The sequence below is a fragment of the Columba livia genome, unplaced genomic scaffold (assembly GCF_036013475.1).
Source record: "Columba livia isolate bColLiv1 breed racing homer unplaced genomic scaffold, bColLiv1.pat.W.v2 Scaffold_83, whole genome shotgun sequence".
Classification (NCBI taxonomy): Eukaryota; Metazoa; Chordata; class Aves; order Columbiformes; family Columbidae; genus Columba; species Columba livia.
The window spans coordinates 352,619-380,608 of NW_027043811.1; the positions used below are offsets into that span (position 1 = coordinate 352,619).

The following is a 27,990-nucleotide window of genomic DNA, read 5'->3' on the forward strand; positions in this document are numbered from 1 at the left end:
CATCTAAGGAAGGAGATGGGGAGGAGTTGAAGGGCCAACTCCTTTTCTCTGGAGTTCTTGGTGAAGAAAGTTGTAGAGCTGTTAAACTAGTAGGCAATGAAGTGTTTATTGGGAAGAGAGCTTATCTCTTCCTTCTGTTTCCCAGTGAGAAAAATGTGGCTGAAGTTTCTTTTGGCTATTCTTCTCCTGCATGTAACAGCTGCAAAGGAACCTGAGCCGTAAGAACTACCATATTATTACTAATAGTATTCAAGATAAGGCTTTAAAGACAGTGATAATTAGTGCCACTAATTTTACTTCAAGTATTATATACTACCAGGACTCATCTTTTATATCTGAAGAGCTAAGTTAAGCTGGAAAGTGGATGACAAGTGAATGGTTCTCATTTAATGCGAAGCAGACTTTCTGCCTATTGCAGAACTTCTATAGGAGTTGACCTGTGTGTTCAGAAAAGATAATAGCAGTAGTAACAGCAGCATACTTGCTAAAATGAGGTGGGTCCAGGACTCAGATAATGAGCAAAAGGGCAAGAGTGGGGGGCTCTGTCAGAGCTGTCTGGGGCATCCAGGGCTGGGCTCGCTGGGAGCTGCAGGGCAAGAGTGAAAGGCACTGGCAGAGTGTCCTGCATTTAATCTAAACCATTCAGTACGTACTGAATAATATCAATGTTTTGTATTTGCTTCATTTGGCTGAGGCTGTTTCTCCTTTCTCTATGTTGTGGTCACTTTAATATTTGGATCTCACAGGCAGTATGTCCTGATGGTGCCTGCTGTCCTCCAAAGTGACTCTCCAGGTCAGATTTGCCTGCAGTTCCTTGATCTCAATGAGACAATATCCGTCAGAGTCATCCTAGAATATGGTGCTGTTAACACTACTATTTTTGAGAAAACCATGACAGCAAGCAGTGGCCTACAGTGCTTCAACTTCACGGTAAATTAATTTTAATTTATGTCCTAATGGAGAAGAAATGTAAGGAGGGACAAGAAAAATAGAGCAGAGAGCAGAAGAGAGCAACAAGCAACAGAAGAAATAAGACTTGTTGAAGGGAAAGGGCATCAGAGGAGACATATATAGTAACAAACAAGGTGGTATTTTTAATAGACATAAGAAATAAGAAAGGTCCAAGAAAGGTGATGGAAGGTGAAGTAGGTGGTAGAAGTGAGATGGGTGTCTCTTTGCAAGATCCCAGGCCACAGGCATAGCTGTTCAACAGGCTCTGGTGAAAATGACTTCAAGAATAGCAACCCCTGCTTGTTTATCTGTTTCCTCACAGATTGTTCCTGTCAGTTCTGTCCCACTGGCTTTCATTTCCTTCTCTGCCAAGGGTATCACAGTCAGCCTAGAAGAGCGGCGGTCAGTGATGATCTGGAACATGGAGAGCATTGTCTTCGTGCAGACAGACAAACCTATCTACAAACCAGGACAGAGTGGTGAATATCTATTTAGTTTATAACATGTCTTTTAGGAAGTGATTTCTTCAGACAGAATTTCTCTGATGAGTGTGTTTCAGACTCAGCTACAGCATAGGCAGTTTCTTCAGTTCCTGCAGTTCTTTTACCAGCTTCTCTTAAAACCATTGCAAGTATTTCCTGTGGAACTCAAAGAGTCATCTTCAGGATGGCAGGAGACTCTCATCCCACAGTCTCTATTACTTTCTTTGTCCCTTCCTCCCCTCTGATGGAAAGGGGGAGCTTTTACTGTTGCTGTTTCATTAATGGTGACAGGTCAAGATAATGGAAAGAGGTGACTAGGTCACTACTTAAATGCCTGGCATAAAACAGTTCTTCTATCTGTGATGCTGGTCAGCATCAAAGACAGTCTGAAGACTAACAGTGAAATCCATTATTTTAAGATTAATTATAAGTTTTTAAGCACAAAATCATGCTATTTACCTTCTGGGTTCCGATGGTTTTGGACTTTATTTTTTCATGTTGTTTTTCCTGCTCTTCAGCTCTTCCCCTGTCCATACTTCTCATCCGGCCATCAAACAGAGCTCCATGTATGCAAAGAACCATATATCTAGATCCATTTCTTAATTAATTTCTAGGCTTTAAGGTTTCTAGCACACAGCTAGAACACTGTTGGAAACACTAGGAGAATAGTTCCTTCCAGAGGTCAGCCAATAATATAGCTATTAGACTGGATCAGCTATACTTTATTTAGGGATGTGTTCTATCTACATAGATACATAGCATGAAGGAAAGTTTACCGATCAGAATGTGGTGCCACCAAGGTATTAACGAAAAAAGTCTTGATTATTTGTCAGATGACTTGGTTTTGAGGTGAGGGAAACAGTAGATTAAATTAAATTAAGAAAATGTAACAATTTACAAGGACATTTTTGAAACATGTTTTTATGTTTTTCCTTGTGCAGCAGCTCATTGTTCTCCTTTTAGTTTTCCTCCTGCTAAAAAAAAACAAAACAAAACAAAACAAAAAAACCCCCACACAACTCAAAAAACAACAACAACAACAACAAAACTGTACAAGATGAGAACAAACTGAACCAAGAGGAATTACACTGCATTATGAAAAACTGACACTGCACCTACTTCCAGTGATATTTGGAACTTTCATATGTTCAAAGCAACAAACCTTGCTTTAGAGAGGGGCAAATTAAGAGGAACAAATTTGCCTACATCATGCTGTCCACTGAAAGAGTTAGGACTGTCAGTGGGGACTGCATGACCTGCATAGGAGTTCTTATTCATTCGGTCATCCATTTTCTCTGACATTAAGAAAACTTTCACGAAAGAATGTGAGAACTCAATGCTTGGAAAAAGTCCCCTCAGCAAAGTCTGTGTTGGATTCTTTTACCTTCAGATGTATTTTATTACATGCATCGTGTGCAAATGGGACCGTTATAAGATCCGGTGAAACTAGGAGTACTAATGAATGCAAAACATCATGCTCAGCCATACAAACTACTACTACTACTACTCAGCCATACAAACTACTACAAATGCCAGCAACCTGTTCCTTGTCTTTTCAGTGATGTTTCGTGTTGTTGCCCTGGATTTCAATTTTAAACCTGTTCAGGAGATGGTAAGTAGCCAGTAATATTCCCCTGTTTTTAAAATTACTGGGCGACAACCTCTTCTCAAAGTTTAGATAAACAGTTGCTGTGGATAAAATGAGATATTGAAGAATCTAAATGCCAAATAATTAATATGATTTCCTAAGAACAAGCTATAAGCCTCCCTTACGTTAGAGTCACAGGGAAGAGTACAAGTGTGTAGCAGGTTGGATTCCTGACACAACAGCTCCTGCTGTTGCTGGGACAGAGGCTCAAAAACCCCTCCACTTTGTTGCTGCAGACATTATTTTAGCTCTGACCAGAAAGCCCACAGTTCAATCTCCTGCTATTACCGTTCAGCAATTGTTGCTTGCAAAAATTCTTAAGTCATCCACCTGGTACTTTGTTCATTTTAGAAATGGGGAAATGAAAACGGAAGTTGTTACCACAATCCCTTATCTCACCAGAGGTACTTTTTCGTTGCCAGCAAGCTGTCTTTATGTTTATATGACATAAGCCAAGAGATGGAAGGGTATTTACCGGCCACCTCTCATGTGGCTGTAATGCAGAAGACAGCACAATATTACCAAAGAGCTAGTGTTAATAAGCAGAGCAAGAATATAAGATCAAAGAAGCCTGAATCACGGTTTACATGCACCTTTACAACTCTAACTACTCAGCTGCTCTGCATTAAATCCAGTATGAACAGAAACTGCCCCAACATTTCTATCTCTTCCTTTCATGTAATCTTATTGAAGTAAATGTGCTATTAAAGTGATTAAAATAAAAGATTAGGATCTGTGATTACTGGTATTATACTGATTATTTTTTATACATTTCTCACAGTCCTACAGAAAAATAAATTTTGTTTGTTCAGCCACCTAATCTCTTCTCTCACTTTGTTTTTTACTCTTTCAGTATCCCTTGATTGCAATTCAGGTAAGAATTTTTTTTCTCTTTGTACTGTGTTATGCATCTAAAATTGTAAGGCACGTGTGTTTACGTTGGTTTGTATGTGTCACATAGCCAAATCTTCCTCCTGAGTACACTGGCAGAAAGTAACAGAAACTTCATAAAATCCTAGAATGCTGTTTAAACCTTACTAACATGGAAACCATGCCTATGTTAATTTCAGCAGTCAAAAGCTGTACTGTTCCTATGTGTGCCTTTAACTCCCCTCCACCTCCTCCAGTTTGTTCAAGTTATTTTGGGGTAGAACTTTTTGTAACTCAAGTGCTGTTTATGAACAGAAATCAACTTTCCCTGTTTCCTTCTTTGTTTCTGGTTTAATGTTCTAGTAGCAGTAGATTTCCAAGGTAAATAATCTGAGTCTGTATTCTTTTTTTCTTCAGGATCCACGAGGCAACAGGATCTTTCAGTGGCAAAATGTGACGTCAGAGGTGAACATTATCCAGATTGAATTCCCACTAACAGAAGAGCCTATCCTGGGGAACTACAAAATTGTCGTAGTAAAGAAGTCAGGAGATAAAACAAATCACTCATTCCTTGTGGAGCAATACGGTAAATGCTACCCATTGTTTTCAATGAACCCTTTTGATCGCTAAAACTTCAAACAGATTCCTGGTAAAAGAAACTTCCATTAGCTGTCATTAAGAAATGGAAAGGAAACAAACAAACAAACAAAACCAGTAAAAGGTCAAAGAACAAAAATTAACCATTTTGCACAAATTCAGCTAGGAAAATAATCTATACAACAAATCAGTAAGTTGATTGCAAATTTCACTGTGACAAACTAACCTTCTCCTAGCCATGTCCATGAACTTGCTTGACCAAAACTCTGCAAGTCATCTAGACCTCACAGGATTCACCTCGTAAGTCTTGACTTCTCTTCAAAGCTTTGTAGAAATATGTTAGTAAGCCTTCACAGGTCAGGCCACTTCTCGACAATGTTGGCACTCCCATTCTGAGATCCCATTCCATCTGTGATTAACACTGATGATATATTCTCATTTTCTCTTTCATTTCAGGAGGTCCTGCAAATTTACGATATGCCAGTATTGGGTTTTTTTCTTTTCATTCTTTGTCCTAGTGTTGCCGAAATTTGATGTCACAGTCACTGCACCAGAAAGCCTTACAGTCCTGGATTCAGAGTTCACAGTGAAAGTCTGTGGAGTGTAAGTACCAGGTGCAGAGTGGTTAGGAAATATGATAAAGAGCAAGAACTTCCCAAGGACTGGGAAAGAGACAGAGCTTAGAGAAAAGACAAAAATAAATAGGGCCTCAGAAAAGGTTGGTCAGTGTTGACTTGGTGGTTGAAGCTTTCATTTACTTGTGTGCTTGTGTCATTTTATTGTATGAATATTCTCTTCCAGCTGATGTTTGGTGGATTGAATAAATATTTTGAGTGATAGACTGCTAAAATGGAATGTGTCCGCTTCCAATAATCCATTTCAGAGAGAGACCTTCATATAGCACAGCATTGTAAATTCCAGCAGGGGTCTGTCTTTAACTGTCTTTAGCTGTCTTTAACTCCCCCTCCAAGCTTAGTCCTTCAGGATTTTGCTTACTCTAACACCAAGATCTCATAATTTTGAATCTGGGTTGAAATCCTTATACCCTTGCAGATATGAGGAGATTTGCTTTGATTTCAGTGAGTCTAGAACTCCAGTCTAAGCTGAAGAGTGGAGATAACAGTCATAATTTGGTCAGTAGCTATGTCTGTCCATCACGCTCATAGAGGTATTTTTTTTTATGTTTAAGGTGTCGTTTTGCTTTATGGGTTCAGGGGTAAATAGAACTCATTAATACTTAAACTTCTGAGTCGTATTATCTTTTTGTAACAGCAGGAGAGTTATGAAAAAGCCTGTTAAACTATTCCATTCTGTGGCTTCCCAGCTCACTGCTTGGTTTGGGTCTATTCCTGCATATATTAGCTTAAGTCAATTTTTCAAGCATCAGTTCATGGGCCTATTTCCTCTTCCCCTAGGTACACCTATGGCCAGCCTGTTGAAGGGAAAGTCCAGCTTAGCGTGTGCAGGGATTTTGATTCATATGGGAGGTGCAAGAAAATGCCAGTTTGTCAATCATTTACCAAAGATGTATGATATGTAATTATTATTCTTCTTTGTGCTTGTCCTCTCTCCTGTGTTCTTCCTTCTCTCATTTTGCTCATCACACTTCTCTTTCTCTCTTTGTTGCTTCACTTCACTCTACTCATCTATTTGCTTAGATCACTAGCTAGGAACTCAAGATAGCTCATTTCTCTTCTTGGTTTCCCACAGATCTGAGTTCCTTCCTCATGTCTCAGTTTCCCGTGTAAAAAGTGTAGACAGTGATGTCTCCATCTGTCCTGTATAAATCACCTTAAAAGTAGGGGGAAAAGACATCACTCACTGAAGAAGGCTCCGTGTATTCCATTGAGAGCAGTGATCCTTGGTAACAGGATTTTTTTTTTTCCCTTTTCACAGCTGGAGACAGAGGGTTGCCTCTCCCAGGTTTTCAGCTCCAACACCTTTGAGCTAAATCGCATTGGTTACCTGAGGAATCTTGATGTGAAAGCCATTGTCACAGAGAAAGGAACAGGTAATCCCTTCTCAACAGTCAGAAACAGCATCAGTGTTGTGGTCAAAAAGGAGAGTAGGAGATACTCAGCCTCTGCCTGCTGAGTACAAAGTTGTCTTCCTGAAGAAGATCCATTTTATAAGCGCTGTGACCATCTCTAGGCAAACGTTAACTCTGATGAAGCCATATGCAAGACAAAGTATATCTTCTCTTGACTCCGGATGTGTCTTACAGGCCTGCAACTTACAGCCACTCAGTCCATTTCCATAACTCGGATAATGAGCAGTATAGAGTTCGAGAACATGGATCGCCACTACAGAAGAGGAATTCCTTACTTTGGACAGGTAAGCAAGGGCATAGAGAGCTTGCATTGAAGATGACTGACAGGTATAACATGACAACGTTGATGGGAACATTTGGGGGACTGCTTGGAGTGCGGGTGTTCTCCCAAAGCTTTTTCTTTACATACAGTGCTCTGTTGGTAATTCTGAATACTGAAGAGTATTAGTTTATTCTAAGTTTGATTCTGCCAGAAATGCTTTCAATCAAAACAATCCGTTAACTGGCATTTTTCTAACTCACTTTTTAAGCTTGATAGAAATCACTGCCTATCCCTTCAGAATTGACCATCATATGACAGCCAGAGATGAATGAAAAAAAATGAGGAAGAAAGAGTAAAAGCAATTTAAGGAAAAAAAATAAGAAAATAGCAATTATTCCTGTCTCAAAAAACTTTTTCACTGTTGTATGTTTCATGACAAACGCCACATCACTCTGTCAGCAGTTTAAAAGGTAGGGATAAGTATCTCTCTCTCCTTTAGTTTAGCTTTTTTTCCATGAGAAAATATAAGGGAACATCTTACCAGCCTCACTGAAAGAAGAGAAGACATTGTCTTTGAAAGATTTTTTTTTTCCCCCCTCTGGGAGAAGTCTATATAACTTTCTCACTTGGTTTCCACTCCCACTCTGTTCTTCAGACTGCTGTGTACCTTGCCACTCCTTACTGGAGAATGAGGGTCAACAGGTTTCCTGGGGAGATGTGCCACAGTGAGTTCCTCAAACACACACATTCTCACACGTGCTAGAGGTTAAACATGCTGAAAGACATGTGGTAGAAGTCTAGAATGTCACATCTCAGAGATAAAACTGCTGATGACAGTTTCAGGCAGGTTCTTCACATTTGTGCAAAAAAACCGAACCTACCAAAACCAAACCAAACCACACACACACACACAAACAAAAAAGTCCATGACGATTACAATATAAGTTTAAATTCAAAGACTTTACAGTTATTCACATTTTGAAACAAACGAACAAATAAAAGCTAGAGGTGATCTCCTAGCTGTGTTCTACTGCTCAGCATTGAAACTCATCATAGTAATGATTTCTTCCTGCACTCTCTGAAAAGTCTCTTCCAGACTCATACATTTCTTTAATCTCTTTTTAGATTAATGGTTTTCCCTACATGACTTCTAGCTTTGTCACAAACACTATTCTCCTAATAGTCAGTCACAGAATGAAGGCCAGGAAGGACTATCTCCTGAAATTATTTTTTTACTTTCTTTCCCACTTGTGTACACGCCTTTTTCTTGTACTATGTCAATTGATACAAAGCTTTGGCAGCTAATAGTTCTTGAAAATCTCCTCAAAGTAATTGGTTCTCAGTCTACAACTGTCTTGCATGTTCAGCTGCCTCACCAATATATCTTTCTAGATAACCTTCTCGTGCAACTTAGAAACAAATTCTTCATTTTTCTCTGTATTCTCCCAATTTTTTTAGTTGCTCTAGCATCTATATTAATCAATAATGCAACTCTAGCATATTTTCTAATTATGTTGTTTCCTGTTATTCCCTCCTTGCCTGTCCGCAGCACATGCTACTATGCTGCCAGTTTCATTTATACATTATCTCCAAAATCCATGTCTTTGAATTTCCATTGTGAAAAGTCCTGTCAAGACTCAATAAACTGTCACATTGAGTACTATAACTCCATGTAAAGAGATTGCCATGGTCATCCCTTTGGATGACCCAAACAAACAACCCAAACAAACAACCAAACAAAAACCCACACACAGACAACAACAACAACAAACACTTGAGGATCATATCAGGGAACTACTGCCTGGAAGCCACTGATACTCATACTTTCTCAAAATGCAGCAAATCCCGGTACCTGTCCTGGTGCCACCAGATGCTATTTATGCTCTTTCCCCGCACTATGAAGCATTTGTTGCTGGCTACATGTTGTATGCCTTCACTTTTGTTGCATCCACCTGAATACTTTTAGTTCCCTATTGTTATTTTTGTTTCAGATGTCGTTTGTCTCCATGCTGTTTCTGCCCAGTGAGGATAGTCATTCTCTTAAGCTTGTATTTAGTATTTTATTACTTCTGTCGCCTTTTTCTGAAAATAACTCAAAATGAATGCTCTGTTCTAGCAACCTAGAATTTACTTAATGGTATCTGTTATTTTATGATTATTATTATTGTTGTTAGTAGTAGTAGTAGTTTAAATGTTTAACACATAAACACCAGAGGCAGTAAGGACAGAATCAGAAAAGTGTTCAAAACAAAGATCTGGAGAAAAGGCCTTCTGATACTTAAAGGTATCAGCAGCAGACTCTCAAGACTAAGAAAGGAAGAAACAGAGGAAAGGAAGTATATCTCTAAACTGGGAATTTGTAATCAGAAGGGACTGACCAGGGAAGAGGTGAGTTCTTGCTCTACAAAATAACATTATCAATGATGTAGCAGATGCTGAGGAAGTTCCTGCTCTGAACCTCGTAAGATAGCTGAGACAGCTGCCAGAAAGTGAAGACGGCCATTTTTGTTCTTAATTATTGCTTTGAATTAAGAAGAAAAATGAATTCTACTGTGTGGAGAGCAAAGGAGTGCAAAACATTAGTATCCACATACAGAAAGATAATTTGCTGAACATGTCTCATGTTCTCTTCTACAGGTCAAACTGGTAGGCAAAGACAACTCTCCTATTTCCAATGAGGTTATTCAGCTATTTGTCAATAACAAGAATGTGGACAACTTCACCACTGATAATAATGGAGTTGCACCATTTAGCATTGACACATCTGAAATGTTTGATCCTGAGATCAACCTGAGAGTGAGTATAAAACAAGGCTGAATAGAGACAGAGAGAGAGATTACATCTCTCAAAGTAAACCTGCAAAAGATGAGATGAGGTTTGAATTCTGGTAATAAAATTGTGCTTTGTCCAGCTTATTTAATGTTGTAATGCTCTCAAAAGAAGTGAGGAAAACAGCAGTTGCAATGCAATGGCCTGCTGCAAGGCTGCAAGATCATTTTGCTACTTTTTCCTTAACAGTTTCGCTTTAGATGCCATTCTTAAATATATGCATTGTGTGAACTAATCATTCTGATGTCAGTATGTGATGTTTTCCCTAGTGACCTATGTTTATCTTCCTTTTTTTCCCCACTCCCTCTCCCGATCAGGCAACTTATAAAACCAATGAGCAGTGTCACTCTGAAGGCTGGATAGAGCCTTTTTATCCTGATGCGTCTCTCTTCATCCAGCGCTTCTACTCCTGGACTAGCAGTTTTGTGAGGATTGAGCCTTATTGGAAAGATCTGAGCTGTGGGAAGAAGAGGATGATCACTGTGCACTATATCTTGAATACAGAAGGATACAAGAGCATCAACACCATAAATTTCTACTATGTAGTGAGTGTGCGGTTGTTGCATGGTTTGTTGAAAGGGTTTGACCAGGCAGCTATGTGCCAGTCCATCCACAGCAATCAGGGCAGTGAGTGCTCTTCCATCTTTTGGTTTACCAGCCAGCACTCAGCCAACAACCCAAGGACAGAAACAAATAGAGGTGGTTTTGCAAAACTACCCCCTCAGGAAAAATGAACTCCATTTCTTGCCATGTTATGCCATTTCACAGTAAGGAACCACCTTCACAATGTCTCAGGCCAGGTTTCTTGTCCCCTCCTAGAAACTCTTTATGGTATTCTCTGCCTCCCTTTTCTCTTCCTTTTCCTTCTGCTTCCTGATCAGTGACAAGGACCCCAACAGTAGCAGTGGCAGCACCCAGCATGCCCTAAGGCTGCTGTTCAAGCATTTGAAATACATGCCTTGATTGTCCTGTCAATGTACATTAAACCTGACTGCTGTTTTCTCAGACAACCTCTACCAACCCACAATGTGTTGCTCTTTTCTGCACAGGGCATGGCAAAAGGCAAGATTGTCCTTACAGGGGAAATTAAAGTTAATATCCAAGCTGGTGAGTTAAGTGGCTAATCCATGTTTCTGCATTAAAAAAAAGTGTTGGGGGATAGTTGAACTGAGGACTGAGGAAAGACTTCCTGGATGTATTCAGCAGCTATTGTGAGGGCTGTATCTGTCTCCATCCATGCATGTGTGCATGATACTAGCACTACCACTAGAATCACAATAAAGTCATATTTAGTCCAGCAACTAGTTCATTTGATATGAGTTAAGAATTAGTGTCCTGTAAAGATCTTCCCAAAGGATAATGTAGGGAATGCAGAGTGTCTGTCGTAGGGGGCTATCTGAATCTCGCCACTTGTTCAAATCCACAATAAATCAGAGAGCATCTGGATCTAAACCCAGGCATGTTATCTCCTGGCAAATCCAGTATTTTTCAGTTTATCATCTAAGTAGATTGCTTCACTGACTGGTATAGCTATATGCCAGTTGAGGATGGCTACTACTGCAGCAGATCTTTGCACTTCTCTCCTTATTGGTCCCTTTCTCTGTTCTAACAGACCAAACTGGCACTTTCATGATCCCACTTATGGTCAATGAAAAAATGGCTCCATCCCTTCGGTTGCTGGTATATACTTTACACCCTGCCCGGGAGCTGGTAGCAGATAGTGTCCGATTTCCAGTTGAGAAGTGTTTCAAAAACAAGGTGAGAAACACTTAGATACAGCAAGTCTTACCTGCTGTCAGATAAATACAAATTCTTTGTGCACACATTCACAACAGATTTCCAGTTTTATTTCTTGTTTCCACCCACTTATCTCAGGATTAGTCTGCTGTCCTTATGTGTCTCCTCTAACACCACCTCCTGATGTTATTGTCAAATGGTAAATCCTCTTTTAATGTTAAAATCTACTTTTCAGGAAGCCCGCACTACCCCCAGATTGTTCCTGCCTTTCTTGAACTATATTAGTGTCTTATTTAGCTTAGACTGTTCTTTAGCAGAGCGAAGACACTTTAGTCTTATCCCACTTCAAAATTTAATGTAATTTTTTACACTTTTTTGTTGAAAAACACAATTTGTGTTTACCAGAACTAAATACATATAGAAAAGAAGCAAAAAACCACAACCTACAGTTTGAGTTTTCCTATGCTTTCTCCACTGAAACAATTTCCTCTGTGATTTTGAAATCAGATTTCACCTTTAAGATTTTTCTAACCTTCAGGTCTTCTGGCCTTTCTAATTTTCAGCTAAAAAGCCCCATGACACATTGGGAGAAGACAAAACAAATGAGGTTCAGTAAAATGTTTCCACTTACCTGACGTGGTCTTCCCCTCCTGCTTGTTCTGTCTTTTCTAACATGTGTGAATAGATACAAACCAGAATCTGTTCTGTATTTCCTAAGGTGATCCATGGATCTAGTAAAAATCTGATTTGCTCACTGTAGTGTTTTTTACACGCAGTCTGTGTTATAATAAGATTTGATTTAATAACAGAATATGGCAGAATCACACTTCATTTTAAATCACTTCAGGTAGGCTTCATTTAAACTATTACAGGAGTCCAAAAACACCCATTACAGGAGTCCTAAGCACCCATCATAGCAGAGGCCTGGACAGCAGAGCCAGTGGAGACCAGATGCTCTTCTCCACACAGACTATCTGTCCTTTAACAGAAGCTTCTACTCCTCTTCTTGCCCTCCATTCACACACACATCCAAAGCAGCCCCGAGCAGAAGGGATGAGCCATAACAATATCTGTTTGATAAATTTCAGGTCCAGTTGCAATTCTCTGAAAAGCAGATGCACTCAGCTTCCAAAGTCAGTTTAGTCATTGAAGCTGCTCCCAACTCCTTCTGTGCTGTGAGTGCAGTGGATCAGAATGTGCTGCTCCTGAAGTCTGAGACAGAACTGTCTGCAGAAATGGTGAGCTGCCCAAACGCATGTATGTCTGAATGGCCTAACATGGAGTGTCCCCTCTCCAGGGAAGGTTTAGATAGGATATTAGGAAAAATTTCTTCATAGAGAGGGTTGTGAAGCACTGGAACAGGCTGCCTAGGGAAGTGGTTGAGTCACCATCCTGGAGGAGTTTAAAATATGCATAGTTGAGGTTCTCAGGGACATGGCTTAGAGGTAGATTGGCAGTGTTGGGTTAATGGTTGGGCTCGATGATCTTAGAGGTCTTTTCCAACCAAAATGATTCTGTGATTGTGTCCTTCCCCTGAGGCACTGCTTCCTCCTCCTCCCTTGCAGTGTCTTACCACTTGAGACTGTTAGATGGTGTTAGACTGCCATTGCCTTTTTCATGTGCTGTTCATAAACCAGCTATAATAGGCAATACACAGCCCTTGTTTCTTGACAGATGGAAGTTCTCTTTCATGTGGTATTTGGTTTAACCAGTGACTGGCAGCACAACCCTCTGGTATACCAGCTACTACTCCAAGTTTTGTGTCATTAGCAAACTTGCTGAGGATACACTCTGCCCCATCACCCAGATCATTTGACAGGATTGAACCCAGTATTGACCACTGGAGTACACCACTAGTTACTGGCCTCCAACTAGACTTCATGCCACTGACCACCACCCTCTGGGTTTAGCCGTTCAGCCAGTTTTCAATCCAGGAAACAGAGTATTGTTTCAAACATCTCAGCTCTGGGAACTTGCAACCTGATGGTGTAATCAGAATTGATCTTTCCACATACACGAGTTGTGTGTTTCCCTCCCCCTTACAGATATACAGCCTACATCCCCTGCAAGACTTTCAAGGCTACATCTTCAATGGCCTCAATCTAGAAGATGACCCCCAAGATCCCTGTGTCTTACCTGACAACATCTTTCACAAAGGCTTGTATTACACACCTGTAATGTCTGGATTAGGCCCAGATGTATATCATTTCCTCAGGGTAAATGTTCTGTACACTACTTAAGTCTGTTGAAGTGAGTAGCTTTAGATATTTCTGCAAATGCAACTTTTACTAAAAGTCATATACCACAAACTCTCTTCATGGACATCTATTCTCAATTGGCTCTGGCGCTTACTGTGATTCTCCAGCATGCATAAAGGTCCTGCAGGTCTCTGCATAGATGTCTCTGGGCATCTCTGTGGTGGGAAGGCAGTAATGGGAAAGAGGGAGGACTAAAATAAACCTCAGCTACAGTATGGTTATGGCTAACCCTGAAATGTATTTTTTACAGGATATGGGCATTAAATTTTTAACCAACTCAAAGGTTCGGCAACCAGCTGTGTGTACTAGTGAGACTGTAAGACCTCCACCGTACTTCTTGAATGCAGGATTCATGGCTTCTTCACACCATGTCAAATCATCGGGTAACATAGGGGACAGGAAAGAGATTTTATTTTACTCCTTAAATGATCTTCACGTGACATGGATATGGACAGTACTTACGCAACACATTGGTACTGATACTGAACATTGGTCCGGCACAGAATGAAATTGCTTAGGATAATGGCCAATCCCCAAAAAAGCCTTTCAAGTCTACACTTCTGACTCATGTCCAGTTTCATGCTAGGAAGTGTTGGCAATTGGTAAAATGTCCCACAAAACTAACACTGTTTATACTGATCCTCTTTTTACCAGAGCTTGTTTGAATAGACAGTGTGACAGTAGATCTAAGAGCCAAATGACCTGACTTCTAGTTCTAGGTCTCATACTCATATCTGCAGAACAAAGCACTGTCTTCTTTCTCTGTGATACCAGGTTATACCTAACTCACAGATACATTAGTGGCATTAATTAATATTTGTGTGGCATTACCAATAGTCTCAGAAAGAAAGGAGTAAAAGCTAATAATCCTTCATACTGGACCATGCTAAAACCTGTCCTTTCTGAGAGTCTTTGTTATACAAACCTGATCTGACTGAATTCCTATTTTCTTACTAGCTGAAGTTGCTAGAGAGGAACGTGAGAAGAGACTTGTCCTTGAGACTATTCGGCAATTCTTCCCTGAAACTTGGATTTGGGATATTCTCCTAATTAAGTGAGTATTGCTCTCTTAACTGAGTACTGCCCTCTTTGCCTTGCTTTTAATTGTTACTAAGCGTGTCCCCTGATGTCCTGCAAAGTGGCAGTTCCTTGCCACCTCTTCTTACCTTTTGGCCTGGAAGATGTAGCTTTTTCAATCACCACCTGACCACCTGCCCTCTTCTTTTCCATGGTAAAATTACTCTGTTCCCAAGGACATCTATTCCCACAATGTGTGTACCATGAGTTATACTCCCTTCCTAGGAAGAGGGTCACCTCTATTTAAAATGTGATTCTGCAAAATGAAAATTCTGAGTTTTCTTTCAAAACTCAGGGAAATGATGGGCAGAAGAACTTTCAAATGGACTTTTCTCAGAAGATTTGGGTGATAAGTTCTGTGGGGACATGGATGTGGGATTTCTGCAAACAGAATAGGGATAGTGCTGATTTTCAAAGCCCGTAGCCTCTAGTGAGAAACAAGGTATATGAAACTTTCCCTTTCTAAACTTGTCCTTTATCCATTCCCATCAGCTCTACTGGAAAAGCCAGCATCTCGTACACCATCCCTGACACCATCACTGAATGGAAGACCAGTGCCTTCTGTGTGGAAGAGTTGGTTGGATTTGGTATATCTGCGCCTGCCACCCTGACTGCCTTCCAGCCTTTCTTTGTGGACTTGACCTTGCCATACTCTATCATCCGAGGAGAAGATTTCCTGCTTAGAGCAAATGTCTTCAACTACCTAGATCATTGCATTAGGGTGTGTACTTCTGCCCTCATTCTTAGACTTAACCCCATCTCCAAGGAAGCTGCAGCTAAATGATTGGTGTAGATGACTAGATCTGCCCCTGCTCTTGTTTGATCCACTGCTCATTCTGTCTGATGACAGATTATCCTGACCAGATTTGTCCTCCACTGCCACTACAAAGCAGAGGGAGACCTGTGTGAGCTGTGACTAGGATGGATGTATAAGCACTGTTTCTAGAGATCATTAGATGAAGGAAACAAGTGCTTTGTGGAGTATCATTCACCATCCACAGTCATGTAAGCCATTGTTGGTTTTAGTGGGTTCTTTACTTTAGATGTATACGGAAAAGTGTGGAGAAGTGAAGGGCTTGTACTTGCCAAACAGAAGGAAGTGGGAAAAGCAAGAAGTGTAGAGCAGACAAACTCTTCCTCTCCGGGGTGAAAGTACCCAAACATGGAGCACAAAAGTCCAGTACTTGCCCTACAGAGTTTCTGTCCAGCTAAAGGCTCTATCGCTCCCAGACACTGAGGGGTTGTACTCTCAATATTCAGTGCTTTGGAGGGAAAATGCCTGCAAACCACAGATGCATTGCAACTCTGGATGGAGGAACCTTACACACAATTTAAAGGATGCTTGAAGAAAGAAAAGGAGAAAGCTGGTTGGCTTCTTGTTTCTTGTGTTGTATCTAGAAATCCTGGGGGAAAAAAAAAAAAAAAAAAAGAAGAAGAAGAAAGTCTGAAGCCTAGATTTCTTCTGCTTGGTTTGACAATTAGGAATGCTCTTTTCCAAACTCTGTTAACAGCTTGGCCTAACAAAATAAAAGGCCTAGGGTTTTAAACATCCTAGAAAAAAGATCTCCATTATTGAGGCTTTCATCTTGCAACCTCATTTTTAGAGTATTCTTATAGCAACTGAAGGAAAAACCACTAAACAATGGTTTCCTTTGCAAATTAGTTCAAAGCCATTAGCACCAGCTCAACTGGACATAACATAACTCAATATTCTGATCAGGAATCAAATGTATGCATGGGATATTTAACATGTCAATCAAGAATGTCATAAGAAGCAAAAGGGAGTACTGTTAAGGTTACATCTGATGGATGATTCATCTAACACCATCATCCCAGGCCTTAAACATGCTCTACAATGTTTATATTGGACATAAGCAGAGACTATCTCACCCCCTCTAGCAGTAAAACACCATTTTCATATGGTACAACATCTTTATCTCATCACACTTCTCTTTCTGTTCTCAGATTAATGTTTTGCTGTCAGATTCCCTTGCTTATCAGGCCAAACTCATCTCCCCAGAGGATGATGGATGTGTATGTGCAAAGCAAAGAAAGACCCATGTCTGGAATATTTTCTCCACAGAAATTGGTAAGTGCCTTTGAATCTACCTGAGATTGTTAATAAACAATTTATACCTCACCTGCAAAAAAATAATCCTCTTCCAACCTGGAGAACTTGGTCCACCACTGGTGTTTCCAGCTGTATGGGCTAAAGAGTTCCTCCACAACTGCAGTGTGTTTATCTTTCCCATTTTTAGACATCAGCTCTCTTCCCATATGCCTGACCTAGAATAACTGACTGTTCATTATTTTGCACTATTTAATATCTGTAGATATTCATTATTAGATAAAATTTATTACTTTCATCATCAATCTGCATGAAAGAGGTCCATTTTTTTTTTCCTTTTCTGCCATTATTTAAGGTAATATAGTATTCAGCATTACTGCAGAGACCAAAAATAGTGGAGATTGTGGAGACAAAGCACCTAGAAACATCAGTATTGACTACAGAGACACCCAGATCAGAACACTGTTGGTTGAGGTACTGCTGACAGCTCTTACTGTTTGCCCTGTATTCCCTTCCATCAGGAAAGAAAAATGCAGCAAAAGTACCAAAAGCAAGTAAAAGTTTTTCATGTTCCCTAATGAACTCCTGGTTTGCCTCCACCTTCATCTGGCTGGGACAGGGTCTGGCCATTCAATCTAAGACCAAGTCTGCACCCATCTGACATCCTCTTCTGTAAGGATCAGTGGGTGTTGGTAAGTGCATATCTTCCTTATGCACAGGAGACACTGGAAAAGAAATTAGGAACTCCATCTGATGGGAACTCCCTTTTAGTAGCAATCACATCAAACATGAACCTGTAAACTGTTGCTTCAAACCAGCTGTCTAAGGATGCCGGAGGATGGGGTGGGGGTGGCTCTTCTGTCACTGCATTGCTTCTGCATGCTTTGTGCTCATCCACTGCATGTGTCTCTCCTTCCCATCACCATGCAGCCTGAAGGCATCAGAAGGGAAAAGACCCAAAACTCCCTAATCTGTACAACAGGTAAGGGTCTTATATACTGCTGTCTTGTGAGGAACTGAAAGGCAGGCTGGAGTTTGCACTCTTTCCTGCAGTGCTTATTGATGATGTCCTTCCTCTTTTCCCCTAAATTGCCCAAATGGCAGCTAGTGTGAGCACTTACAGTTCAATTCCCTGCTACAAACCTCCTGTGTGATCTGGTGCATGTCACTTAGTGTCTGTGCTGCAGTTAAAAGTGCTCAGATGTTGAAGAAGGCTTCTCTGGATCTATCATAGGGAGATGACCCATTTGTGTAAAATCTATTATGCCTTTCACACACTCAGCTGCTGTCGGCTATTGCATGAATAACTGTAGCTTGTAGCTTTCCACTTCTAGTGGGAGTGGGAGAGGGAATGTAATGTTCCCTTCCACACCACCTCAGTGCTGACAGCAAACAGTTTCCAAGGTTTCCTAGAAGCTCTGCTTAAAAGAAGCAAAAAAAACAACCCTGACCATCACCAACAAGCTTTTCCCAGTGTCTCACTGAAAAAATTCCCGGGGTTCACAGACACTACAGCCTGTGAGCACCAGCCTTGCCCTGTTCAACTGATTTCTGTTGAGCAGTGACAGTTAATGTTCCATTTAATCTAGTTTTCACAATTTTGATTTTGTTGTGCCCCTCTTTCTCCTTATGTTCTCAGAGACAGCTATGAGTTTCTGTCTATTGCTGTCTCTTGTGTGCAGTTTTGTGCAATTCCTACCAGGAACATTTCACTGCTATAACCAATGTTCCTATGCAAATGAGCTTAATATTTTTCTCCACAGATGATGTAATTATTCAAGATGTTTCTCTAGATCTACCTACAAATGTGGTGGAAGGATCAGCCAGAGCTTCCTTTTCTGTTGTTGGTAAATACATAACTAATAAAACAGAAAAAGAAAGATAATGTAAAAAATAAAAAATGAAACCTTTTTCAGGATTCAAAATGTTTGTGTAGGAAACTTGTGAGCAAAGAGACTGATTCTCATCCTGTCTGGCAATGCTCTCTGCTGCATCAGAGAAAACAAATTTAAATATTGGTTACATCCTTCTTCATTTTTCTGTTCAGATTTCTTGTATTTGAATGTTTTGGTCTGAAGTAGCACAGTTCTGAGTTATGACCTCAGCCAGACTCAGGTCAGTAAGACTTTTTTCCATTGACCTCCCTGCAAATCAGATATACCAGTGGATTCTTTTCGGTTTCTTCCTGGAAATAACCTGGAATTGGTTACATGACTACTAGTCATAAAGTCTTTGCTTTGTAATATTGGTCATTTCAGCTCATTACAGAAATTGCTTGCTGGGTCTGTGCTATCTTTCCTAAAGATAGCAATTAAGAGGTGGTCTATGATCCATCTGCATAACCAATGTTCCTTCTCAGCATTAGTTGTTAATTCTGAAATACATGGTTCACTGTAGCATCTCTGGGCTGTTCCCCCTCACTCCTCTGGAAACAGAATTCTCCTGAAGGTACTTCTTTTCATTTCTAATAAGAAGTACCTGCTTGAAGTGGCATTAAAATAGGTAGTGTTTCTGGTGTGGGCAATTTAGACTAAGGAGAGAAAGGGAAGGGATTTCTTTATTGACTGCAAAGCAGAACAGAACAGATCACTCATCACCAAGAGTTTCATGCTTGTTGGAAAGGCTTGCAACCACAGCTAGGCTTTCCATGACTCTGCCTACAGAACGGAAATTACTGTTTATTTCAGTGAACATGAGTTGTGTTAATACCCACTGGCACCTCCGCTTTACCAGGCGACATCATGGGCACTGCTATGCAGAATGTGCACCAGCTCCTCCAGATGCCATTCGGCTGTGGAGAGCAGAATATGGTCCTGTTTGCACCCAACATCTACGTCCTGGACTATCTGAACAAGACAGGGCAGCTGAGTGAGGAGGTCAAATCCAAGGCCATCGGATACTTAGTAAGCGGTGAGAGCTTGGTGCTTCCCCTATGATCTATACTGAAGATCCCATTGAGGCACAGTGAGCAGAAGCAGCTGTATGGCTATCGTAGCAGTACGGCACTGCTGCTCTGGCACAACTCAGTGACCCAAGGGACTGCCCTCATCAAGACATTTTCTATCTTTGCTCTATCTTCTTTCTTTTCTTGTCCTAATTTGGTAAGACTCAACTGTCATGTTTCTTTTGAGGTTTTGCCTTTCAGTCTCTTTCTCCTTTTCCATCCAAGCAAAGCATTTATCCTAATCCTGTTAGCTTAGTTGGAGCAGAGAGCTGATACAGTTCTGCCCATTCTGTGACCCAGTGTTTCTGCAGGACAAGATGTTCCGTGCTTCCATCTAAGCTTCCTTGAGGCTCCCCTGCCCACTGTGGTTTCAGATAAATCTGATAGCAAACAGAATAGTGTTTTGTTTTTAAATCAGAGAACACTTTTGTGTTTTTTGCAGGCTACCAGAAGCAGCTGTCGTACAAACACCCTGATGGGTCCTATAGCATCTTTGGCACCAGAGATAAAGAAGGGAACACCTGGTGAGTGACTGGGAGCAGAAATGGATCAGAGATGAATTTGCATTGAATTGACATGATGCAGTTAAGAGGTTTCTTTACTAGCTAAATCAGATATACAGAGCTGGTTAAGACTGGGACTCTGTAAGTACTAAGAAAAATGGCTCTCTACTTCCTGTCAGGTGGGGTGGGCAGAGAGAAAACAATCCCTAAAGGCCCATCTGATCTGACATCTTGATTTGCATTCCTGCTGTCTCCCATGAAACCCAAGGCACTGCAGTACTCTGTGGCCAGGATCAAGCCCAGAGTGTGCTGGACAGCCTTCCTGTGTCTCATCTAGCTATTCTTCCTTTAACTACTTTCTCTTGGAGGAGCACACAGAGACAAACGAAGCCACCAACATGTTTATGTATAGCATGAAAGGGAGAGACTTTTTCTGTTCCTGCTTACAGTGCTCATATCACAGTTTCATCTTTCCCTTGCAGGCTCACTGCCTTTGTGTACAAATCATTTGCACAAACCAGTCACTTCATCTATATTGATGACTATGTCCAAGCTCAAACCCTGATGTGGCTGGCAAGCAAGCAGAAGCCAGATGGCTGTTTCCGAAGTGTTGGAACACTCTTCAACAATGCCTTGAAGGTGGTTGAAAATTACTTCTTCTTCAAATTTCCACTCTTTCCATTAATGCTCTCTCCCATTACTGTCAAAAACTATACTTTACTCCAAACGTCTGTCCTCTGCCAAGGGCTAAGTCTCCACACCTTACAGTGATTATTTTCAGCTCAGTCACCTTTCCTGCACCATACTTTACATCTTATGAACACTTCAGATAGGGTTACAGGACTATAAACTTGAGGGAGTGATGTTTTTTGGGGTGGCAGCAACAGGCTTATCCTTACTCAAAAGCTCTTTAAGAGATTTGTTGATGCTTTTCTTCCTTTTTGGACTGCCTCCAGAGCTAGCCACACTCTCCCAGCTGGAATAAAACAATTCATATTTAAATACTTCTCACTCATGGCATTTACTGATTATTCCTCTGTGTTCTTTTCAGGGAGGAGTAGATAATGAGCTGTCACTTTCTGCCTACATCACCATTGCCATGCTAGAAGCTGGGCACTCCAGCTTGGTAAGGAGACCTTCAGCTGCTGGTATGCACCTGGAATTGGTCCCCAGCTGTTGACTTGGTGCGAGTGTCTGCTGCAAACTGGATAGCAGACTAGGTACAAACTAGGTAGTAAGGAGAGAGAGAGGGAGGGAGAGACAGCTCCCAGGGAATGTGACCCTGATCTGTATCTGTACAAGTTCCTGTGATAGATAAGGTCACCACTTCTTAAAGCAACAGTGTTCAAGTAGAAATTGCACAGACCTCTGATCTTCTATTTGAGAGACCCAAGACATTTAGTGACACATTTTAGTTTCAAATAAAAACATCTTGACAGGTAACAGCCCATACACTATGGTTTAGCTTCAAACATGGCTCAGTCAAGAAAGTAAGTTATTGCAGGTAAATCCATGAAGTCTACAAATGGAACTAAAAGTTACATTGAAAAGACAAAGTTCCAGCACAATGAAAAGCTGATCTGTCCTTTTTAAAAAGTGGCCAGTAGAAAGGAGACTATAGTGGAGATGTTAGACTTCAATATAAGAGTTTCTCTGCCTCCTATTCGTAATATCCTTTTTGAGGACCTTCCTGACTAGTGTATGAGTGAGGACACAAAATCAAACTATGTTTTTACTTGGTGTAAACCTAGTGCAGCTCCACAGAATTAAACTAAAATTGCACCAGGGTCACTGAGGATAGAGACTACTATGTTGGGTTTGTTTGAGACAAGACACTCTAGACTAAAGAAGTACAAGAGTGAATTGTTCTCATGGAGGTAAGCAGAGGAATTAGCTGTGAAAGAAACAGAAGAGTCTTGTGTTTATACACCAATATCTTCAAGAACACACTGAAAAGCTACTTGATTTGTATGATGTTCCAGTCTTAAATCCCTCTTTAAAGAATTCTGTATTCTCTCTGCTGAAGTATCTACACAAACTGAGGTGCCATTCTCATTACTGTGATAGCGACAGGATGAAGAACAGGTTTAAAGAAATTAAATTGTTGGCCAGGTGACGACTACTGTTCTGAATTAGACCCATATGTTACCTTTTTATTTTTAAAGCACCCTGTAGCCCGAAATTCCTTTTTTTGCCTGGAGACTGCATCTAAGAAGAATATCAGTGATGTTTACACTCAGGCACTCATGGCCTATGCTTTCTGCTTAGCTGGCAAGGCAGAAAAATGTGAATCATTCCTTAGAGTGTTACAGAAATCGGCAAAGGAAACTGGTGAGTTTCAGCCATTTGGGCAATTTGGGAGGTGGGAATAGGAAACGGGTCTCACTGGTGATATGTGGTCTAACCTTTACAATATTGAGAGTATATGCACATGAAGCAACCTCCACAAATATTCTGTGGAGTTAATTTACAGACCACCTGTTGCTCTGTGGAGAGTACTTGTGAGAAAGAGGCCTCTGAGGCAGCATAGACCTGTGACACCTCCAATCTATTCTGGTTGCTCCTCACCCTCTCTTTGCATATTCAGATGGCTCACAGCACTGGGAACAGGAGGAGAGATCTCCATCAGAAAAATCTCCCTCCTTCCTCGACCATGCTTCATCAGCTGAAGTTGAGATTACCAGTTACGTGCTGTTGGCATTGCTCTACAAACCCAACCGGAATCAAGATGACCTCACAAAAGCCTCACAGATTGTGCAGTGGATCATCAGGCAGCAGAATCCCTATGGAGGTTTCTCTTCCACACAGGTGCTGCAACTCCCTTCTACTCCCCAGGCAGTCCTAGCAATTTGGGCACTGGTTCAGGGTGCCAGTGGGGCTTTGACTCCCTAGTTTTCTTTTGTGTCTGCTGTCTCAAACACACAGAGACCAAGCCCTTCTCTTAGCTCAAATTCATTTTTTTATCCTCTTCTTCAAAACTATAGAAAGGTTAAGGACAATCAGGAGTAATTTTACTAGCAGCAAATACAGATATTTGTGTTGGGGATGTTCTGCAGTTCGCCAGAAAACACACGCTTCACCATAATGAAAAACTCTGGAAGTGTGCTCTAGCACTCAGACTTATATTCTGAGACCTTCATACGAGTAGAAAGATTTCTTCTACCCTAAAACACACATGCCAGAATGAAATGGCTCCTTATACATGGGAACCCTGGGATTATACACAAATTCAGAGTTTCTTTACACAGGATGAAGTGATGACTGTGCTTCATATTGGAACCATGACTTTGACTTCTTCTGCTCTGGTAATAACTTGTAGTTGATTTTTATTTTTCTTTTCCTTCAGGACACAGTCATTGCTCTTCAAGCCCTTGCTGCTTATAGTGAGGCCACCTACAATTCTGTTACACAAAATGTAGTCATGATTACTTCCAAAAAGCCTTTTGAGAAAGTATTTATTGTGAACAATGTGAACAGGCTCCTGCTGCAACAGAGCCTTCTTCCTGAGGTCCCTGGGAAATACAGCCAAACAGTGAATGGCAGTGGATGTGTCCTTATGCAAGTAAGTGCCTGCTCTCCTCTTCATTGTGTCTCATATTCCACATACAATACAGCCACACTTTTGATGAGTGTATATCCAACTTCTCTTTACTTTTTATTAATTATTTAGTTTCCCTAAACTATTTAAACACTCTTTTCCACATCCCACATTCTAACTCCTGTGGATTCACAGCATGATGAAAAAAGAAAGAAGAGTCCTTTCTGATCAGTAATTAGTTTCCTTCTGGGAAGTGGCTCTGGGTACAAGAAGCACCTTCATTGTTGTAGAGCAAAAGTGTGATGTGTCCACCATTGATGTAAGCAAGGATCTTCCATATAAAACCAAACGCAACATCGCCAGGAAGCTTCACTAAATGTGACACGTGTTCTTTGGAATGTCAAGGAAAACCCTTGACTGAACAAAAGGGTTTTTTCCTCTTTCAGACAGCACTGAGGTACAATATCCACCTTCCAAAGGGGGCCTTTGGATTTTCACTCTCAGTACAGACATCAAATGCTTCCTGCCCACTGGATCGACCAGCAAAATTTGATATTGTCATCATAAGCAGGTAATGAGCTGTCAACAAAGCAGCTGCACAGATGACAAGACATGCTGAGAAGATACTGTGTGTATTCAGTTCTGCTTATAAAGTCAAGAAACATGAGCTGATCAATGTGTTGATGATATCGGCCTGTGAGTCACAATATCCCAAAAGACCTTGTGACAGTGACTGATGGTGGTAGCATATACTTGGACCCTTCATAACAGGGGCCCCACAGTGTCTCCCATTTGAGCCAGTCAGCAAGTGCACATGATTCACACCAGCCTCCCTGTGCTTTGTGAGGCCAGGAGCAGAGAGTTGAGATTTGCTTCCCCAGGTATGGTCCAGACTGATGGGGTCCTCTTTTGTTTCAGTTACACAGGAAAGCGCAGCAGCACCAACATGGTTATTATTGATGTGAAGATGCTCTCTGGCTTTCTTCCTGTTAAGTCTTCCCTGGATAAGGTAAACTATAGGAGCAAGATTAAATGAGTCACCCCAGGTACAAAGGAGAAGACTGGTCTGAATGAAAACAAAGACCTGGTTAATAATCATTCATCCACAAGCCTTGTGAGCTGTTTGCATGGTTGCACTGTCTTCATTACTGGAATGCCCTATGGGGAGCTGTGAGCATGCAGACTTTCCTGCGCTAAAAACTTGGAAGGGTTCCTGCTATAGCCTGACCAGCTGGCAGCAGTAACTGCAACATCATACAAATTTATTTGTATGGTGTTCCCAAGCAGGGAAAGGTGGGAAATCCATCAGACTAGCTCTGAAACCCATACAACACTGGAGGCAGGCCATATTCTCCTAATGAACTGCAGTGCATCTCATGCACTTAAGAAGTGATCATATACCCCACAAAGTGGCAGGTTTTGCTGAGTCCCCTCTATCTATCCAGCAACATTTGGACTCTTAAAATCAGCTTCTGACCCTTGATACTTGGCTATGAAAAGTATTAATTCCACAGCCATGTGGTGGTAACATCTGAAGTAGCACTTGTTTTTTAATGGATTATAAATCAATCAATCAATCAATCAATCAGTTCATCTCCATTTCTTTGGTTTTAAGCTCATTGATGGTCATACAGCAATGCAAGCAGAAAGCAAGAAAAACCATGTTCTCCTTTATCTGGAAAATGTAAGTCCTGATCACTGATTTTCACTGATCATTGATTTTCACAAAGGATGCAAACAGTATGTAACAGATGCATCTACAGAGAAGACACACTCTATAAAGTGCATTTATTATGTTTCCTTCCCCATCAATTTTCCCCTGTAATCACTAAGCTGCTTAATCCTCAAACTGCTTGTAAGATCCCAATATTCCAAACACTTTTGAACTGACACCTGCCCTACTAGAAACTAGAAATAAGTTGATACAAAAAAGCACATAAAAATAGTCAGTATTCTTTCTCCTTTCAGTCAATAGCAAATCAACGCTGAAAAAGTTTGTAAACTTCAGTCCTTCCAACAGGACTACTTCTCTTACACTAGTTCATTCCCCACTCTAACCTCTAATCTAATCCCTGGATCAGAATTTACATATTGAAAGTACTTTTGCTTGGGACCCTGCAGAACTAACAACAGAAGCCAATATCCCAGTGATGCATGTATACTGCTTCCCAGTTTCTTAGTGACACGTAATGTTCATGTCTGAAATGGGAGGGGTTGGAATGTGAGTCTATCATCTTGACTTTTGGGGGATCCTGGAGAATTAAGCTGAGTCCTTTGGGACATTTTCTCCCTCTCTGGTAAAAGGATGCATAATAACTACAGAATCAGGCAATAGAAGCAAGATAAGAAACCTACAACTCTTCAGTTTCACTTCGGACTCTTCATTCAATTTCTGATCTCAGTTTGGCAGGCAGATAGTGGATGTCCCACATCTTGTTGTACAAATAAAAATACGTATGTATCCCTCCATTCCCAGATCCCACAGAAGAAAAGGAAACAAATAATTTTCTCGGTTGAGCAAGACTTCATAGTGAACCATCCCAAGCCAGCTCCTCTGCAGATCTATGATTACTATGAAACAGGTAGGTCTTTGATTTTAACCAGTATGAAATGGTGGGGAGGGACAGGGACAGCAGAAACACTGTGTGCATTACGGGAGACCTAGAACTAACCCTCCTGGAACAAACATTCCTCTGAACTCTACCAATAACTGAAATAGCATTGGGGGAGAGACTTATTGCATTTCAGTGAGCTTGGTCTCATGCCCAAAGTAACAAGTAGATGTGACTGAAAAGTTATGAAAGTGTCCCAGAATGGAGGAGATTTCAAGGATCTCCAGCTTAAGCGTGTATAGGATATATCCACCTCCAGGGAAAGGAAGTGGTCTCCGGGCTAATGGGAATGTTTCTTCCCTTCTTCTCCAGAAGAGTATGCTGTTGCTCAGTATACGTCGCCTTGCAAAGAGTCTGTTGCAGAAATGGACTAATGATTAGAAAAGGTAAGCGAAAACCAGGAAAAAAAAAAAAAAAAGGCAGGTGAGAAGGTGAAGTATAAAGCATGAGCAGAGGGATTGGCAGGGTGAGCAGTAACTATGCTCACAGACAGAAATGGAGTCTTCAGTCTCCAGCAGGTTTCTCAGGGAGCAGATAGAGACAGTAGCCAGGTCCTGTCCCATGACACGTGCTCAGTGGACTCTGCTGTTAATATGAACAGCTCAGTCTCTAGGATGAAAGCCAAAATGCGGATTAACGAAGAGACTGGGAAACACTGCCATGTTTTCCCAAAAACATCGGCACTTAGCCAGGAATAATCTACCTACAGCTATCCTTGAAAGCCTCCTCTCTGAAATCTGTGCTTCATGGGCACAGGCAGGGTGCTTTACCCCAAACCTACAGAAACCCCTTCTGGGCCAGCTCACACATTATCTGAGGAGAACACTTGGAGTGAAACGAATCATAGAAGTGTTGTGCTGGCTAGTCAGAGGTATGGTGCTGTCTTGCTGTAGGGAGGTCCAGGTCTGTGTCCTGCTCAGCACAGCAGTTGTGCTGGCTGTTATCTGCTCAGCAGCTCCCAGGAGGTAGGGGCACAGCTTTTTGCCAACCCTTGATCCAGCTCTTGTCTCTCTTGCACAGAAGAGGCTGACTACCCAGTATCCTGAAACTATATTTCATATCCTGCAGCTGTTGGTTTGTTCTCATTGAGGCCATTTTCTTTTGGATTTTCCCCTGCAGGACCATCATAAATGTTGAACAAGTGGTACATCACGCTATTTTCTTCTGTCATTAAGTCCTGGAAAAGGGCATTTCACCTTACTAATCACAGTGGGAGTTTGTGACCTCGTTTGAGCTAGTGTCTGATTCTGTTTCCTCTTGCGGGACATCTCTCCAGATCTGTATCATAATCATGTATACCTTTCCGTCAATAAACCTCACTTTTACATTGGTCATTGGCTTTTTCTCAGTGTCATAGAACAAACATTTTAATGGTATTCCACAAGTTATGACTGCTGGCTGGCAGAGGATGAAGAGAGAAAAATATCTGTCCTGCCTGCAGCACTCAGCCTGCTCTCCAGCTACAGCTGATAACCACTGGCAACTACTGTAACATGCAGCACAGTCAGTCCCTTCCAGCCACCTCCAGAGTTGCAGGGCCCATTGCCCATGGCTGCTGAAGAGA

At 41.2% G+C, this 27,990-nt stretch overlaps 1 protein-coding gene across 2 annotated transcripts; it reads left to right on the top strand.

Annotated features, from left to right (window-relative positions):
• LOC135575229 (ovostatin-like) lies at positions 1-27,756 on the top strand. 2 transcript variants are annotated; one of them, XM_065048467.1, is made up of 36 exons: positions 1-218; positions 747-930; positions 1,274-1,430; positions 2,993-3,045; positions 3,935-3,955; positions 4,369-4,537; positions 5,067-5,151; positions 5,964-6,075; positions 6,445-6,559; positions 6,773-6,882; positions 9,498-9,656; positions 10,007-10,234; positions 10,739-10,796; positions 11,302-11,447; positions 12,515-12,664; positions 13,472-13,642; positions 13,935-14,067; positions 14,642-14,738; positions 15,254-15,482; positions 16,727-16,850; positions 17,185-17,303; positions 17,760-17,811; positions 18,593-18,676; positions 19,563-19,739; positions 20,216-20,297; positions 20,759-20,915; positions 21,328-21,402; positions 22,442-22,607; positions 22,864-23,084; positions 23,623-23,838; positions 24,261-24,385; positions 24,733-24,823; positions 25,430-25,498; positions 26,291-26,396; positions 26,739-26,812; positions 27,546-27,756. In XM_065048467.1, the coding sequence occupies exons 1-35, from the start codon at positions 97-99 to the stop codon at positions 26,798-26,800; spliced, it is 4,425 nt and encodes a 1,474-aa protein (XP_064904539.1). In that variant the 5' UTR covers positions 1-96; the 3' UTR covers positions 26,801-26,812; positions 27,546-27,756. The 2 variants fall into 2 exon arrangements, with proteins under 2 accessions (XP_064904539.1, XP_064904540.1); XM_065048468.1 differs by lacking the exons at positions 2,993-3,045; positions 3,935-3,955; positions 4,369-4,537.
• The last annotated feature ends 234 nt before the right edge of the window (positions 27,757-27,990 follow it).

Excerpts from the sequence above, each read along its gene's own strand:
- LOC135575229 (XM_065048467.1), top strand. The coding sequence starts at position 97 with ATGAAGTGTTTATTGGGAAGAGAGCTTATCTCTTCCTTCTGTTTCCCA. Across the intron at positions 3,956-4,368 it reads ATCCCTTGATTGCAATTCAG|GATCCACGAGGCAACAGGAT; the intron begins GTAAGAATTTTT and ends TTTTTTCTTCAG. Across the intron at positions 4,538-5,066 it reads ATTCCTTGTGGAGCAATACG|TGTTGCCGAAATTTGATGTC; the intron begins GTAAATGCTACC and ends TCTTTGTCCTAG.